Source organism: Nicotiana tabacum, chromosome 6 (genome assembly GCF_000715075.1).
Source record: "Nicotiana tabacum cultivar K326 chromosome 6, ASM71507v2, whole genome shotgun sequence".
Lineage (NCBI taxonomy): Eukaryota > Viridiplantae > Streptophyta > Magnoliopsida > Solanales > Solanaceae > Nicotiana > Nicotiana tabacum.
The window spans coordinates 166,977,025-166,995,066 of NC_134085.1; the positions used below are offsets into that span (position 1 = coordinate 166,977,025).

At 38.6% G+C, this 18,042-nt stretch overlaps 1 protein-coding gene across 2 annotated transcripts in view; it reads left to right on the forward strand.

Moving 5' to 3' along the window:
- Positions 1-18,042, forward strand: part of LOC107780981 (callose synthase 10) — a 61,523-nt gene that overhangs the window by 26,393 nt on the left and 17,088 nt on the right. For both annotated transcript variants that reach the window (XM_075255821.1, XM_075255822.1), the window contains exons 10-31: positions 373-501; positions 1,512-1,588; positions 1,668-1,749; positions 2,592-2,684; positions 2,811-2,913; positions 3,013-3,136; positions 3,218-3,401; positions 3,479-3,531; positions 4,248-4,308; positions 4,434-4,515; positions 7,617-7,666; positions 8,314-8,400; positions 8,578-8,663; positions 8,876-8,903; positions 11,128-11,225; positions 11,341-11,422; positions 11,503-11,663; positions 11,780-11,900; positions 13,160-13,257; positions 13,349-13,439; positions 13,579-13,739; positions 13,834-13,943. In XM_075255821.1, the coding sequence (XP_075111922.1) occupies positions 373-501; positions 1,512-1,588; positions 1,668-1,749; positions 2,592-2,684; positions 2,811-2,913; positions 3,013-3,136; positions 3,218-3,401; positions 3,479-3,531; positions 4,248-4,308; positions 4,434-4,515; positions 7,617-7,666; positions 8,314-8,400; positions 8,578-8,663; positions 8,876-8,903; positions 11,128-11,225; positions 11,341-11,422; positions 11,503-11,663; positions 11,780-11,900; positions 13,160-13,257; positions 13,349-13,439; positions 13,579-13,739; positions 13,834-13,943 (2,161 nt within the window). The remainder of the gene's footprint in view (positions 1-372; positions 502-1,511; positions 1,589-1,667; positions 1,750-2,591; positions 2,685-2,810; positions 2,914-3,012; positions 3,137-3,217; positions 3,402-3,478; positions 3,532-4,247; positions 4,309-4,433; positions 4,516-7,616; positions 7,667-8,313; positions 8,401-8,577; positions 8,664-8,875; positions 8,904-11,127; positions 11,226-11,340; positions 11,423-11,502; positions 11,664-11,779; positions 11,901-13,159; positions 13,258-13,348; positions 13,440-13,578; positions 13,740-13,833; positions 13,944-18,042) is intronic.

Below are 18,042 nucleotides of genomic sequence, written 5' to 3' on the forward strand. Positions count from 1 at the left end.
TAAAATACCTATTACCTTGTTAAAAAAATATGATGTTGAGTGCATGGTCATATTAGATTTGCAGTACCTACTGAGCTGAAATCACATTTAAGCAGAACATAATGGTGCTTAATTGTCTAAAGATAGTTTATGCAGGCTATGGAGTATTACCGTCCTTTTTTGCGTTTTGTCATTGTGGGGATCAGTTTGATATTATTTCTAGAAAAATGTTAGATGAGATCATTATAAGGATGTTGTAGTGGTTTTTTCGTGAAGCAGTGTCCAGCACTAGTTATTGCTCTGTCTGCATATTGTGTGGCCTCCAAATTGGGGCCACAGGAAAAATTTGTATGTTTGTCCTGATAGGGTCACATGTTATTTTGAATTATGCAGATGGCTAGAGAACTAGATGCAATTTTGGACCATGGAGAAGCCAGTCCTGCCGCGAGTTGTGTGGGCGAGAACCAGTCTGTGTCCTTTCTGGAACAAATTATTCGTCCTATATACGATACGATAGTAGCTGTGAGCCCATTTATCACGTTTTATTCCGTTATTCCATAAACTTTAATCCACTTCTGAACTTACAACTACTGCTTGAGTTGTGAATAATACTTGATGAAGTAAACATTCAAAAAAATAACACTTGATGTTGATGGAGTAAGAACTGTGATTCTGCGCCATAAAGATGAAATGCATCTTGGTTTGCTTGCAAAATCAAATTTGGAGCGCTATAAACTGAATTAACTCAGTGAAGTTTGAATAGCTTGGTTATACTAGGAATAGTAGTAATCTGTGCTTAACTACATATTAAAAAAATGTAACCTGTGCTTAACTGATTTCCCAGCCCGTGGTAGGAAAATGCTTGTGCGTTCCATTGTGAGGACTTGCCATATTTTGCTTCCATATTCCTTATAAAAAAGTTAAAAATTATGCTTCCATATTGTTAAGGATCTTCAATGCAAATGAATGATGTTGGCTTCTTGTAAATTTCTGACTTCTTTATGGTACCCTTCAATGTCTGCTCCTATGGTTCAACCGTCTATTCTTATCCAATATCAACCATATTAAGGATTATCTGGTGCTCTTTGTGACTCTATTGTAACTTCAATGGTTTATCTTTTAGCATAGTCAAGCTTTATGGTTTGTGGATAGTGGCAAGTTTAGCTGCATTCCCCAGTATTGGCTAAAAATCTTTTTCAGAGGATAGTGAATCCTTATTAGGCAGTGCATGATGTTTAGAAGCAGTGCTTTTTGTGTATGTGCAGCTTATTGCATCTTCTCAAAATATTTAATGTCATTGGAGGTCTTTCACAAATTAGTAGAGGAATGTGTTAGTTTGTTGTGCACTGGTGTCTACTCTTCATAAAATGTTTAGAATGTTTTTACCCTTATCTAAAAAATCGTTTACAATGTTACCTTGAGATCTTGTTATATTTCGTTAAATTTTGTGCGTGTTCTGGTAGTTGTTTACTTTAACCTATTTATTAATGTTTTTTTCTTTCTGGTGTGGTTTTTTTCCTCCAAAACTGCAGGAAGCTGCGAGAAACAATAATGGGAAAGCTGCACACTCAAAGTGGCGGAATTATGATGACTTTAATGAATATTTCTGGTACATTCCTTTTCTATTTGCAAAATGAATTTAGCCCCACGGAATTGGATATCATTCTCGGTCACTGATGCTTTTGCAGGTCACCTGCTTGCTTTGAGTTGGGTTGGCCTCTTAAGAAGGATTCCTCATTCTTGCGGAAGCCAGCTAAGAAAGGCAAAAGGGTTGGTTTTATTAGCTACTAAAATTTGTGTTGAATTATGAGTTGGTTAGTTAGATGCTGCATATACAAAATCTGCAGTAGAAATATTTTTTTCACTTGTCCTGATGAAGCTTGCCATAGTATTCTGGTTTCCGGTGTGTCTCTATGGGTATTTTTTAGTCTTTCCTTTTGTGCCTTGAATTGGTTTCTATTTGTACAACGTGATGAAAATGGCTAGAATGTGAAGAGTAACAACATGTCATCAGATAATAAATGCATGATAGACTGTCTCACATGTTAGAATGTTGCTTTAGGCGGAGTTGATTTTTGATGACAAACTGAAATATGCTATTTGATTCTCTAGATTCTTTTTTTAAAAGAATGGATTCTCTAGATTCGTTATGTATTTAATAATTTCGATTTGGTTTTCTAATCTGCTCATGGTGAGGAAAGTTGTTTCTTAAGGCCTTCCTATACTATTTCATGATTGCAGATTGTGTTAAGACCGTTTTTGGCTTGTGATTGAAGTTGGTGAAAGGATGAGTCCTGAAAGGGTCTTCTAGAGTCGCGAATATTTGGGTTTCAGGAATCTGGTTTTGAGTTTTCGGTTAAACTCTGGTTTTGTTTGTCACATTTTCCAATAGAAGAAAATGGTATTTTTATTTGAGGTGTATTAACTGTGATGGTTCTCATACCGTTCCTTTTCTTTTACTGCGCCGTTTCATCATTTTGACCTTCATCATGTTTTTTTTACTGTCCCCCCCGGTATTTATCCCTATTTCCTCAATATTAACCGACTGTGGTGTTGTTTTTTTTTTGTTTTGTTTTAATCTTGTTCTTTTTGTACTTACTCTGAACTGGCAGACTGGAAAAAGCACATTTGTTGAGCATCGGACATTCCTTCACTTGTACCGGAGTTTTCATCGTTTGTGGATCTTTTTGGTTGTCATGTTTCAGGTTATATTCATTCTTTTCATGCTGCTCACCCACTAAGGTTTTTTTTTATAGTTTTTTTTAGCTTATCCACTAAGTTTGATTTATAGCATAAAAGGGTTTGTATCATCTTCTTCCTCTACTGTTCAGGCATTGACAATCATAGCCTTCAGCCATAATAAAATCAATCTGGACACTTTCAAGAAACTGCTTAGTGTTGCCCCGACATTTGCTGCTATGAATTTCATAGAGAGTGAGTTGGCATCTGTGCTATTGCTCTGATTTATTTATTAGTCTTTTCTTTTCTTCTGCTTCCATCCTTGTTTACTGTGTCATCTTGCTTCTTCTCTAGGTTGCTTAGATGTGCTCCTTATGTTTGGGGCCTACAGTACCGCAAGAGGCATGGCTATATCAAGGATTGTTATCAGGTTTTTCTGGACTGGCGTGAGCTCGGCATTTGCGATATATGTCTATCTGTAAGTCTTTTTTCCTAGGAGTTATTTGCTCTTGTTTTATATTCTCATTAAAGATTGGTATCTGATGTAATCCTAATACAGGAAACTTTTAGAAGAAAGGAATACAAACAAAGACCCCTTTTATTTTCGCCTTTATATCCTGGTTTTGGGTGTTTATGCTGGCATACGAATTGTTTTTGCGCTCCTGACAAAGTTACCTGCCTGTCACACACTATCAGAAATGTCTGATCAATCTTTCTTCCAATTTTTTAAGTGGATCTATCAGGTATTCTTCTATACATTGTAAGACTCCTTTGCCACTAAGCTTTGCTCATATTTTTAACATATTGATTATGTTTCCAGGAGAGATACTTTGTTGGTCGTGGTCTTGTTGAGAAAACAACTGACTATCTACGGTTTGTTCTTAGTTCTTTTAACGTTTTAGCTTTTGAATTGTGTAAGAGTAGTCTTGATTCTCGTTTATCACGAGTGGAATTATTTGTTAATGGATGATTTGATCCATGGTTTTCATTTACTTCAGTCTCCCATGGTGCACAACAAGAAAATATAAGTATTAAAACACACTGAAGAAAAGGATTTTGTGGTGTTGACTATGGTTGTTGTTGTTGTTATTTATCTCCATCTTTCATGTAATCCCTGTCTGGGGTTCCACAAGTAAGGTTCCACAAATTACTTGATAACAATCTTGATTTAGTACTTTCCACGACTAACAATTTTTGTTTTTCTTGGTTCTTTTTTCTATTACATTATATTTCCTCTACTTTTTTGTGTATCGTGGTTAAGTTGTCTTCTCCTATAAAGTGCAGCTCCACTGTAGTCAATTTATGCCAGTATACCTTATGGTTTTGTTACTGTTTTCTTTTCCAGGCAATATCTTCGTTCTAGTACTGTTGTTTGTAATTGAGAAAAGTTATTTTCGAGAAATAATGAGAGAAGTTATATGCTTTTTATTATTGAATATCTTGATTTTTAGCCATGGGTAGTTGCTTGTAATATGGATTTTTGTCTCAAATTATTTGCGTTTTTTCTCATTTACTCACGGAGTGCTAATTTTGGGTTTCTGTCAAATGTGCGCAGATTTTAATATCTTCATGTGTGTTAAATGTTGCAGATATTTGCTCTATTGGTTGGTGATATTTGCTTGCAAGTTCACCTTCGCCTACTTTCTTCAGGCAAGCATGGTGCTTAGATTTTGAATTATCATTCTTTTTTATCAATAATACCTTTTACAAGTTTTTACAGTACAATTTAGTTTCACTATGTTGAGACGATGTGTTGGCTATGATAACAATTGCAGATCAAACCGCTAGTTGGACCTACTCAGATCATACTCGATCTTCCTTCCCTGCAGTACTCCTGGCATGATTTTATATCAAAGAGTAAGTCAACATTTCTTATTGGTTTCCACGTGGTCCAAAATTTAACTCCATTTAGGATTGTTATTTACCACCACAGTCGGCTTCACTTCTGGTGATTTTACAACAACAACAACAACAACAACGACCCAGTATAATCTCACAAGTGGGGTCTGCGGAGGATAATATGTACACAGACCTTACCCCTACCCCGAAGGGTAGAGAGGCTGTTTCCAGGAGACCCTCGGCTCAAAAAAGCAACAGGAGCCGATATATTAGTACCATAAAAATGCATAATAAAATAACAACAATATAAGAGATATGAAATACAGAATACGAAATACGAAATAGATGGCTGGTATAGTAAAACTAGCAGGTAAAGCCCTGCATCAATAGACGACCAATGACATTCTTAGTCTAACTCCTAACTGGCTAGTCTCACTCTATTGTGCTGTAGAAATATTCACAACTTTCCCCTAACCTACAACCTTAATGCTCGACCTCCATAATTCCCTGTCAAGGGCCATGTCCTCAGTAATCCTAAGTCGCGCCATGTCCTGTCTGATCACCTCTCCCCAATACTTCTTAGGTCGCCCTCTACCTCTCCGCGTGCCCACTACAGCCAGTCGCTCACATCTCCTCACCGGTGCATCAGTGCTCCTCCTCGGAATGTGCCCGAACCATCTGAGTCTTACTTCCCGCATCTTGTCCTCCATGGGGGCCACGCCCACCTTCTCTCGAATATCTTCATTCCTAATCTTATCCATCCTTGTATGCCCGCACATCCACCTCAACATCCTCATCTCTGCTACTTTCATCTTCTGGATGTGTGAGTTCTTTACCGGCCAACATTCAGTTCCATATAACATTGCAGGCCTAACCACTGCTCTATAAAACTTACCTTTTAGTAACGGTGGCACTTTCTTGTCACACAAGACTCCCGACGCTAACCTCCACTTCATCCACCCCACCCCTATACGGTGTGTGACATCCTCGTCAATCTCCCCGATCCCATGAATAACCGATCCAAGGTACTTGAAACTACCCCTCTTGGGAATGACTTGAGAGTCAAGTCTCACTTCAACTCCCGCTTCCGTCGGCTCAACTCCAAATTTGCACTCGAGGTATTCCGTCTTCGTCCTGCTCAACTTGAAACCTTTAGACTCAAGAGCATGTCTCCAAATCTCTAGCCTCTCATTGACGCCGCCTCGTGTCTCGTCAATTAGAATAATGTCATCAGCGAATAGCATGCACCATGGCACCTCCCCTTGAATATGATGAGTCAGTGCATCCATCTCTAGCCTCTTCTGGTGATTTTACTTTAAAATAATATTCTGTCTTTGCAGTAAGTTAAAAACATCAGTTACCAATGATTCCACCAGTCTTCCAACTTAGTAAGGGAATGAATAATTGATGTGGAAGGGAACTTGAGATCTTCCTCTTTGCTAGGTGATTGTAGAATTTGATCTTTTTCCTCTTGCGTTTCCAATAGTTCATTCCTTTCAGTTGAAGGAAGACCTTTTAGTATTATATGGCTGTAATGTCTGCCAAAGACAACAACACAACAACAACAACATACCCAGTATTATCCCACACCGTGGGGCCTGGGGAGGGTAGTGTGTACACAGACCTTACCCCTACCTTGTGAGGATTTAATGTCTGCCAAAGAGTTTACTAAAAAATTTTTACCCTTCATTTATAAAATTTATTACCGTATCAAAAAATGTCTGCCAAAGAGTTTGTTGTGATAGTAAGATTTTGCTGTCTTGATCATGTATGTCTCACTTGCAAGTTTTTTTAGATTCGCTATATGTGATTTCTTCAGGATGTATGCATGAGCGTAGACCTTTATATATAGGATAGCTGACCAACAACTTCACCTCAATCGCTAGTCATAAATGAACTATTTGCATCCATAATATTTCAGTACTCCATAGTCCTATGTTGCTCGGATCCTTCAAATCCCTGGTGCACCCGTGTCCGTCCGACAAGATTTGGTTGTGGGTGTGGGATTTGCACTAGATTTGGTCCACCTAAATTGGGTGCTTTCACTACAACTATGTCCGAGAAGTATAGGTTGATTGGGTGTTTGGTTTGCTTTTGGGTTTGACACACACACACACACACACATATATATATATATTAGACACACACACACTTTGCTATTATACGAGATAACTTATGAATAAGATATTAAGTATTCACAAAGAAAGCATCCAAGGGTGTGTCCTAGTGGTCAATGAAGTTGGTTGAGAACCATGAGGTATCAGGTTCAAATCTCATGGTGGCAAAAAAAGTTAGGTGGTTTCTTTCCATATGACCAAGCCTTTGGTGGACAGAGTTACCCGATACTTGTGCTTGTTGGAGGTAGCAAGCACCCCGTGGAATTAGTCGAGGTGCATTCAAGCTGGCCCCTAACAGGAGCTATAGTATGACTTTACCAAAAAAAAGGATTTCAAAGTTTTTATCTACCAGTGATCTGCAATGCTGCCTGGAAAAGTGAGGTTATGTACTGCAGAATGATCCAAGGAATAACCAATTTTTTGAAATGACTTCCCTTCCCAGCTGAAACTAACCTTTAAAATTATATTGTCGACCTGTGTTTGGTGGTCTCTAATTTGGTTCAGTGTTTGTGAAAGTTTATTGTTCTGCTAGTCTATGATGTTCATTTTTTGGGATGAATTCCTCCTCGGTCCTGATCTGTAATTAATCTTGGAATGCATTTACTTTGTAGGTTTTTAAGAGTTTTAAGTTTTGTGCATTGATCTGGTTATAGAATGAGGAAACCCAAGTTTAAATGAACAACATGGCTTGTTCATGATTTGTTTTCTATTGATGGGCATTAGTTAGATGGTCTTCTCCTACTCTTCATCCCTTCCCCACTTAAGAGATGAAAAGAAGCCCTCTGCTAACTTTGTACATATACATGTTTATGCATGCAATATTTTCCGTGCGCATGCTTTTATATGCCTTTTCTGATCTCCTTTTTCTGGGTGAATCTTCAAATTGCTTATTTGGCTTATAGATAGTTATTGAACGTCTAGTGTTCTTTTTCCAACGAGAGTGCTAAGATTCTTTTGTCAAGATGGGAAAATTGATCTCTTATATCTTTTTTTTTTTGGCAGAGAACAATAATGTATTGACAATTGTTAGCTTGTGGGCTCCTGTTATAGCTGTAAGTATTCATTATTGATTTCACTAACATAGTTTAAGTTTTGGAAATGGCTTTCTGAAATGTTTTTAAGCTAATTCTGATAATGGAGCAACACTATGCTTCAGTTATTCTCTTTTTGCACTTTGTATTCTGAAATGTTTATTTAACTCTGTGATATGAGGAAGATTCTCTGCAGAATCTTGCGTCTCTCCTCCTTAATATATGTAAAAGCTTGTATATGCAGTTAAAGCAGTTGACTCTTACCAGCTCAACTCCATTCAAGAAAATGTTACATTCAAATATAGCTAGCTCCATACGAGATACTGAGTTTGCTGTCATTGTTATGATAATGTGCAAAAGAGGTAGTGGAAAGGGAGGAAATAGTCATCAGATTTGCAACTATTAAACTATTTTATTCCACCCAGGGATTATTACAGCTAGGAACATTCTTGTTCGTATTTGAGTTTTATACTTTACAAACTCCAACTGCTGCTAGTAATAACGGTCATTCCCTTTTGAGAGTGCTGGTAATATTTCCTTTACAAATTTTGTTATGGCTTTTTAGGTGATGGCCGTGTATCATAAACTAAAGTTCTTGTTGGCTTTTGTATTTCTTTGTCTATATTGGTTTGGTGTTGGTTCCTCTCTTAAATACCCTTCATTTCCAGATTTATCTCATGGATATTCACATATGGTACACTTTATTATCTGCTATTGTTGGCGGTGTAATGGGAGCGCGGGCTCGCTTAGGGGAGGTATAGTTTCAAATTTTAATTCTCTTAATTTTCCTGGAGAAACATGATGCTTGTGAAAAAAGAAAAAAAATGATGCTTCTTGTGCATCTTCTTGCCAATTTAGTTGCATGCTGTTCATCTTTTATAGGCAACTGTATCCTGAAGTTAAATTTTCTTTTAAAATGTTGAATTTCTCAGATACGCTCAATTGAGATGGTGCATAAACGTTTTGAGAGCTTTCCTGAAGCGTTTGTCAAGAACCTTGTGTCACCTCAGACAAAAAGGTGATGGCCTTCAAGAAAGTCAATTGTTCAACACCTATTATGTTGCTTATAATTATAATAAATTTTTTAACATTTGGTCTGATTTTTTTCTCTCTTATGTGATGGATAGTCAGCACAGCTGTGTTCTAACCAATTTATATAAACCGTGTGCTCTTTGAAATCCTCTTCTGATACTGCATTCCTGTAACATGTCTACTTTTATGCTTTTACAGGATACCTATTGACAGCCAATCATCACAGGTGAGTCTCATCTTGATTCTGTCTTCTTCGGAGTTGCTTTCCGTCTAGCTCGCTTAATTGAAATTATCAGAGTCAGGGAACTACTGTTTTTGTTCATTGCTAAGATAATCAATATTTTATTTTAAAATGTGATTAAATGTGGGTTGATACATCATGATTTCATTTTTGTAGCTAGAAGTATCCTTTAATAGACCTTTATGGCAGAAATCCTCACGATAAAATCCACTGAAGCTCCTTTTATTACTTTTAGCTGTGTGAATATTGTGTATATCTATCACTATTTTATTGGTTCTCATTGAGCTGTACCGCATTGTTTGAGTGATATATGCAGAGCAGCATGGATCAATATTGGTACCAAATGTTGATCTTCCATGGCCGAATTACTATTCTTGTGAAAATTTGAATACCAACCAGATATTAATATAAGGGTCTTTATCGTCTTTTTTCTGGTATGGATGAAAGAGTACTTACCGCTCCACCACAGCCTTTATCGTCTTCTTATATTAATAGATAACCTTCAACATCCTTATCCAAATTTTTTAATAAATAACCTTAAATAGCTGTATGAAGCAATAGTGGCCATACCACTTTAAAACAGATAGTTTCAAGAACCAAGTCTCCTCTTTGTTACTTTGGGAGCATCTTTCAACTAGGCCACTTCTTGTGAGTAGCTCCGGTAGACAAGCAAATAGCATCCTAAGTTCTAAAATATCTTTTCGCGAGCTAGCACGTTGATCAATTTTTTTTCATTTTGTCATCCCTGTACTTTTAGGGCTCGTTTTATATGTATTGTGAGGATGAGAATGGATGGTTAATTTATCCATTTCGTGCTTGGTATGTAATTGGATAGGGGAAGTTATCCAGAGAACCCTCACACTTTTGTCGTGGGGGGGAGGGGGAGGTTAGTTTTTTGGGGTATGAAATGATTAAATATTCTTCTAATATAATGAAAATTTTCCGAGTTTTTTTCCAATGAGGTTATGTAAGATTGAGTGACTGACTAAGGTCATATTTGAAAGGAAGAATTAATCTGGATGTTTATACCTTATGTATTATGTAATGCTTCATATCAAACATGAGATAAAATTTAATCTACACTTTATTCTCCTCATACAGTTAAAGTCAAAGGGATTAGAATTCCTCCTCTCTACCCCCTCAGGGTAGAGGTAAGGTCTGCGTACACACTACCCTCCCAGACCGCACTTGTGGGATTTTACTGGGTTGTTGTTGTTGTTGTTGGATTAGAATTCCTCCTATCAAGTCACTCATCCAAATGAACCCTTGACAAGGAAGTGGATAGAAGTACTTTATCTGATGTAGAACTGGACTTATTGACATCCAGGGGTTTGGTCTAGTGCAAGAGCTCAGATGGTGATGTGTGGGTTAGGTGCACGTCATGTGTTTGAATCTTGCCGTAGACAAAACCCTAGTTCTTAAGTGGAGAAGGGTAGAGGGACTGACCCATTATCCATGGAGTTTCGAACAAGTGCCATTGGCCCCTGGCGATTCCTTGGATATAAACTATGTTGCTCGGACTTTCCGAAAATTTCGTCGGGTGCATGTTGGATCCTCCAAAAGTAGTGTATTTTTGGAGGATCCGTCGCGGGCGCGGCAACATAGGTTATAAATAAAGTACTTTATTACTTTGCATAGTGAGAAATTACGGTTCAACTCTGGATAATGTGGGACAGTTTGGCGGTGAACTGCCTGCAGTGGATTGTGGTGGTTTAGATGTTGTCAAGGGCTTCCAGTTGAGAAGTAGAATAACTTGATTTCAAGTAAGACATGCTGTAAAAGTGTTAGGATGGCAACATAGTGTGAATGTTTATGCTGTACTGTAAGCTTTATTCCACAAATACTTTTGTTGTCACTATATTTGGGAGTTAGTAAAATGACAAAAAAAGATATAGATTATTAAAGATGTCCGTGAAGTCTCTCTCTCTCTCTCTCACGACATGGTTTCTGTGTCCATTCAAACTTATGTGCTTGAATGTTCATTCTGATCCTTAAGGATTATCAATATACTAGTTTTGTTGTGGTTCCGTTTGTCCTTCGGTGCTTTTCCTTGGTATGGGTGTGATATTATTAAGGAATCATGACTATTTCTTAGTCCAACACTGCGAGGTAGAGTTTTCTGCATGTCTATAGTTAATATGTTCGTCCATTTTTAAAGTATATTCTTCCATTTTTACGTCTATGGTTAATATTTTCTTCAATTTTGCAGACCTCTCAAGATAACAACAAAACAGATGCAGCTCTCTTTTCACCATTTTGGAATGAGATTATCAAAAGTTTGCGTGAAGAGGATTACGTCAGTAACAGGTAACTGTGTGATTCTTATGACCCATTTTGGCACTGGTCCATTTCTGTATTCAAATCTTCTGCTTTTCATTCTCAAATATTTACTTTAATGTTTCAATGCACTGATTTCCCCTAGGGAGATGGATTTACTTTCAATGCCGAGTAACACGGGAAGTCTACGACTTGTACAATGGCCTCTGTTTCTCCTTTGCAGTAAGGTGCTCCCGGCTGAATTTTGCCTATAATTTTTTATGTTGGAAAGCATACACACTGTTAGTAAATGGAACAACTTTTACAGATCTTGTTGGCTATTGATTTGGCTTTGGATTGCAAAGATACACAAGGAGATCTTTGGACCAGAATATGCAGGGATGAGTACATGGCCTATGCTGTCCAGGAGTGCTATTACAGTATTGAAAAGATCTTATACTCTCTGGTTGATGGAGAGGGAAGACTTTGGTATGCCTTTTTACCCCTGACAAACAAGAGTCTAGATTGTTTTTCTTGTTCCATATAGTTTGGTTTGAGCATTCTTGCTCTGAAGTGGTCAATATTCATGTTTCTCTTGATGTTAGGGTTGAAAGAATATATCGAGAGGTCAACAGTAGCATAATGGAGGGTTCACTAGTCATAACCTTATCACTGAAGAAACTTCCAGTTGTGCTATCAAGATTTACAGCATTGACTGGACTTTTGGTAACATTTCTGCCTTATTCTATTTATTTTTTTTGATAAAAAAAAGATATTATAGTGATGATAACAATGTAATCCAGAAAACTTTGCCTTGCTCTATCGGTAGTGTTGAGTTTGTTAAGCAGTCCATTTGGTAACTCAACTACCTATGTGTATTACTACATCTATTTACTGCAATAATTGCATCTTGTGTTCATGGAAGTGGATGGACAGTTTGAATCTTCCTGTTGTAGGGGTAGAGATCCTAATATTTTCTAGATCACTCTTATATTATAGGAAGTTAGAACAGACTTTTGTTCTGTGTTTGGGAATTAGCCAATGCCGGTTAAAGTAATGGTATGCGTGTTCTGTTTTACAGTGATTTTTTCATACCAAAACATTGCAATTTGAAACATCTAGTGTTTGTGGCTTGAATTAAGGGTGTTAATGAGCTGAGCCGTGGGAACTTTGCTTGACTCAGCTTCTTTCTATCCAAGCTTGGCCTGATTAAACAAATAACTTTCTTAGCCTGAGGTCAAGTCAATGTGACAAGCAAGAGGCTTGAGCTTGCGCTCGAAGTCAGTGGATATAACAGCTACAAAATTTAACAATCACAGTAACTTAAGAATTATCTTCAGATTGATATACCTGTAAACTCGTTCACTTTTCCAATCTGTCATTCTGAAGCAATCTTAGTTCATATAATTATTCGCACCACTGGCATTTCTACAACATTAGTTAAAAATGTGGTCCTGCGTGTTTATCAGCACATAGTAAACAGCTCATGTTTTAATTTGCTGTCGTAGTAATTCTACCAAACCAAAAGTGGGCTACCAAATTGGGTCAGAGGGAGCATATTTCAGGGGATATAGCATTCAATGAAAACCCATACCGGGATCATAAATGAGAGAAAGAGAAAATTAGCCTGGACGTCAAGTCTGAAATGTTGAAATCAACTAAATCTTCTGGAGCACATCTAGCGGGTTTCCAAGTCACAGGCTTCCCTTAAAGTTTGTTTCTAGTGTTTCACTGACTGCATCACACAGATGATTTATGTTTAACACCTGCTCTGTGTTTTTACTCTGACTACAGTTTATTTACTAAGTTTGATACTCTTGCTGTATCATGTTATTTATCTCTGAGATTGTTTTTAATAAATTATGTATTAGGCTGCCCACTCTTAGGATTTCACGTTATTTGTCTTAGTAGTACTTATTTTCAACACATCTTGTGCTTTTATGATATCATGTCACTCAGGTCTCTTGTATTTTTTACCATTGCAGATTCGCAATGAAACTCCTGAACTTTCAAAGGGTGCTGCCAAAGCTATGTATGATCTGTATGAGGTTGTTACCCATGATCTGTTGTCATCTGATTTAAGGTGAATCCTTTGCATGATCATTTTGCTCAAACTTCAGTTGGTTCTTTGTTTGGGTTGTTTTGAGAGTTAACTATGTTCTTTATCTGGGCAGGGAGCAGCTTGATACTTGGAATATATTGGCTAGGGCAAGGAATGAGGGGCGACTCTTTTCTAGGGTGGAGTGGCCTAGAGATCCTGAAATTGTATGAGTCCTGTGCTTTTATTGATTTTTTTGCTGATCTGTCATGCTATTTTACAGAATCTTTCCTTAACCCCTATTTTTCTCTCTCTCGTCTCCTTTGTTGATATGCTAAACTGATAAATCTCTGTTTTTTCTTACAGAAGGAGCAGGTGAAAAGGCTGCATTTACTTCTTACTGTGAAGGATTCGGCTGCTAACATTCCTAAGAATCTCGAAGCAAGAAGAAGATTGGAGTTCTTTACAAATTCTTTGTTTATGGACATGCCACCAGCAAAGCCAGTTAGTGAGATGATGCCATTCTGGTATTTTGCTGCTGTCACCTAGTCTTTTAGTTGAATTTTCTGACATAAGAACAGAATCTGGATTTTTCCTTATATGCGTATATGTTGGCAACAGTGTCTTCACCCCTTACTATAGTGAGACAGTACTATATAGTTCCTCTGATCTGCGAGTGGAAAATGAAGATGGCATATCTACACTGTTCTATCTTCAGAAAATATTTCCAGGTATCTTTCCCATTTGGTCAGTTACTGTACTTATCCCATCTTGTACGTAGCTGTTGAGACTTTCTTGTTGGTAGATCTGCTTCCTCTTGGCTTTTAACCAGCATGGAGGAAAATGGAAAATTTTAATTTCCTCCATTTGTATTCCTCTTATTTTTATTAGGTAAATAATTTCATTTAAGGTAGGGGAGAACCTCATATACAATCAGTATAACAAAAAAAAGAGAACCTAAACCAAAATATGGTTCTCAAAAAGAAACTCAAATCATTTATACAAATAGGCTGGTATTTTCAACTTCTTTTCAAGACGGAAAGATGGTATACCTGTAACATCGTACCTATTCCACCACTCATTTACTCTATATTCGAATTTCGTCGCCTTAAGCCACATATTCTCGAATCTGAAAGGATCGCACAAATTCCTCCTATGGCGAGTGTCCGAAGTCAATTTGTGCAATGGAACTTGCATCACATCTTGCACCAGCTCCTCCCAATTATTAGACACAAAGAATCTATCCCGTCTAGATTTTGCATTAGAATCCTGAGCTCTATACTATGCGAACCTTGCTCCTGTCAATGGAAGATCTATAAGGCAGTGATCATTAATGAACTCTGAAAACTCTTTCATTGCCCTAGACACCACCCTTTCCTCCGGAATCTAATTGTGTTGAAATCCCCTCCTATATCCTTTGAACCCCACCCTCCCCCCTTGCGTGCGCCGCCTGAAGCCCCATTCTTCACCACCCTCCAAATTTTTTATCCATATTGCTATGATGAACTCTCCCTTACTTACCTCCTGCACTCCCTAGTGCTGGTAACCATCATACTTCACCCATTGTCCCCCCATACACTTTCTCACAACCTTATCTGTCATAACCTTCATTTTAGTTTCTTGACGACACAATATATCCGGCCCCATTCTCTAACTCTCACCTTGATGATGGCCCCTTTGTTAGGGTCATTCATCCCCTTCACGTTCCATGCAATGATTTTAACTTCCATGGACAACCTCTTTACCCTCACCCCTCCCTCTCCTCTCCCATTGCACCAACTCTCTCCCTACTCCTAAATCTCCTCTTATATACCATCCTTACTCCTTCTCCCTTCTTTTTCTTTCTGATACTCATTCCCTCCCCACTCTATTATCTCCTTCCTCCATTTCTCTAACCCCTTTTGTCTCTTTCTCAATGTCTCTTAGAAGTTCTATTAGAAAAGTTCAGAAAAGTGTTTTTCCTCCTTTTCTTCAACTTTGATTAACTTTTAGATTGATTGCACTTGTTTGAATCAACAATTTAGATTAATTGTGATTGTTTCTTGATATGTTTCATGGATCCTTCATCTTGTAGATGTACTTGTGTCAGGTGGGTGTGACATGGGTGTGGTTTCTTTGTGCATATTCATCAAAATACAGTAACAGTTTGCGAAAATCTAACAACTACCTCATCTGCGTACCTGTACTTGCCTGTATCCAGCAAATCCATGTAACACAGTTGATTTCATATTTGATGCCTTTTTCCTGAAAAGGGAAGAAAAGAATGTAATATTGAAGTAAATGCTTAATGTATCAGTTATAAGAGAACTGTCGGCGGAGGTTTTTAAGGAACTGCGTCCTAATCAACCGAAATTCAATTAAGGAAATTCAATAAAGGGGAGTGATCTGTATATAACTTTGTATGACTTTTCTCTTCTATTTTATTGCATTTTGTCTCTTTCCTTTCCTATTATTATCATTGCTTCCATTGAGTTCCGTGTTCTATAACGACAAAAGCTCTTATCTCATTAATTCGCGAAATCTAAAATTCAGGCATTTCCTTCAATTGGCTGATCTTCACTCAGCCTTCAGATTAACTATCTGCCATTTTCATTTACAACAACAACAACATACCAGTATTATCCTACACTGTGGGGTCTGGGTTATAGTGTGTATGCAGACCTTACCCTACCTTGTGAGGATAGAGAGGCTGTTTCCAATAAACCCTCTGCTCAGGAAAGCATAAGCACCACATTAATGAAAATATAGACAAGAAGGGACAATACCAAAAAACCATATTAAAGCAGAATAAAAACAACAAGATAGTAAGGTGATCAACAATGAAAGAAAGCAACAGTTAGTCATAAAACCTACTACCCACAAAAAGCGAGACTGCATGCCAATGCTACTGTTGTGAATACTCTAGGCTACCTACTCTACTACCCTAATCCTCGACCTACATACCTTCCTATCAAGGGTCATGTCCCTGGTCAGCTGAGCCTGTGCCATATCTAGCCTAATCACCTCTTCCCACCTCTTCTTTGGCCTGCCTCTACCTCTCCGTAAGCCCTCCAATGTCAACCTCTCACACCTCCTCACCCGGGCATCTGTGCTCCTCCTCACATGACCAAACCACCTAAGTCGCGCTTCCCGCATCTTGTCCTCAATAGGGGCCACACTCACCTTGTCGCGAATAACCTCATTTCTGATCCTATCTAACCTGGTGTGCCCGCACATCCATTTCAATATCCTCATCTCTGCTACCTTCATCTTCTAGACATGAGCGATCTTGACTGGCCAACACTCAGCCCCATACAACATTGTTGGTTTGACCATCACTCTGTAGAATTTACTTTTAAGTTTCGGTGACACCTTCTTATCACACAAAAAATCGGAAGCGAGTCTCCATTTCATCCATCCCGCCGCAATACAATGTGTGACATCTTCATGAATCTCCTCATCCCCCTAAATAATAGACCCAAGGTACTTAAAACTTCCTCTCCTAGTGATGACCTGTGAGTCCAGCCTCACCTCCCCTTCCCCTCCTTGAGTCTCGCCACTGAACTTACACTCCAAGTATTTTGTGTTGGTCCTGCTCAACTTGAAACCTTTAGACTCTAGGGTCCGCCTCCATACCTCTAATTGCGCGTTTACACCATCTCGCGTCTCGTCAATCAATACAATATCTTCTGAAAATAGCATGCATCACGACACCTCCCCTTGGATGTGACACGTCAGTACGTCCATCACCAGAGCAAACAAAAAAGGGTTGAGTGCTGACCCCTGATGCAACCCCATCATAATCGGAAAATGGTCCGAGTCTCCACCCATCGTCCTCACTCGGGTCTTTATTCCATCATTCATGTCCTTAATCAACCTAACGTAAGCAACAAGTACACCTCTAGCCTCCAAACATCGCCACAAAACCTCCATCAGAACTTTATCATACGCCTTTTCTAAGTCGATGAACACCATATGCAAGTCCTTTCTCTCCCTATATTGCTCCATCAATCTCCTAACAAGGTGGATGGTTTCTGTAGTCGAACGTCCCGGCATAAACCTAAACTGGTTCTTAGAAATAGACACACTCCTCCTCACCCTTAGCTTTACCACTCTGTCCCATACTTTCATAGTATGTCTAAGCAGCTTGATACCCGATAGTTATTGCAATTTTGGATATCACCCTTGTTCTTGTATACAGGAACCATCGTACTCAGTACTCCACTTCCATTCTTCGGACATCTTCTTCGTTCAAAAAATGACATTAAATAACCTATTGAGCCACTCCAAGCTTGCGTTGTCCGCACTCTTCCGAAACTTCACCGGGATCTCATCCGGCCCGGTCGCTTTGTCCCTGCTCATCTTACGCATAGTCTCCTCGACTTCATCAACTCTAATCCGCCTACAATATCCAAAGCCACGACTCCCGGAAAGTTCCAAACCACCCAGTACAGTGCTTTTGTCCCCTTCCTTGTTCAAGAGACTATAGAAGTAGGTCTGCCATCTCCGACAGATAAGCCCCTCATCCAACAAAACTCTACCTTCTTCGTCGTGGATGCACTTCACTTGGTCCAAGTCACGCGCCTTCCTTTCTCGCGCCTCGGCTAACCTGAACAGTGATTAAAAAAGCGCTCGCTTCATCGCTTTAAGCAAGAAGCGAAGCGAGTCGGGCAAGTCAGCGCTTCAGGGCTGTGAAGCGACTTTGGTACGAAAAAGCGATCGCTTCTCTGTAAAAAGCGAGAATCGGTGAAGCGAGAGAAGTGACCGCTCCTTTGTTCAAATTAACCCAAGCCCTATTTTAAACCGTAAACACTGTCTGGAGTCCAGAAACATCAGCGAGACTAGGTTTTC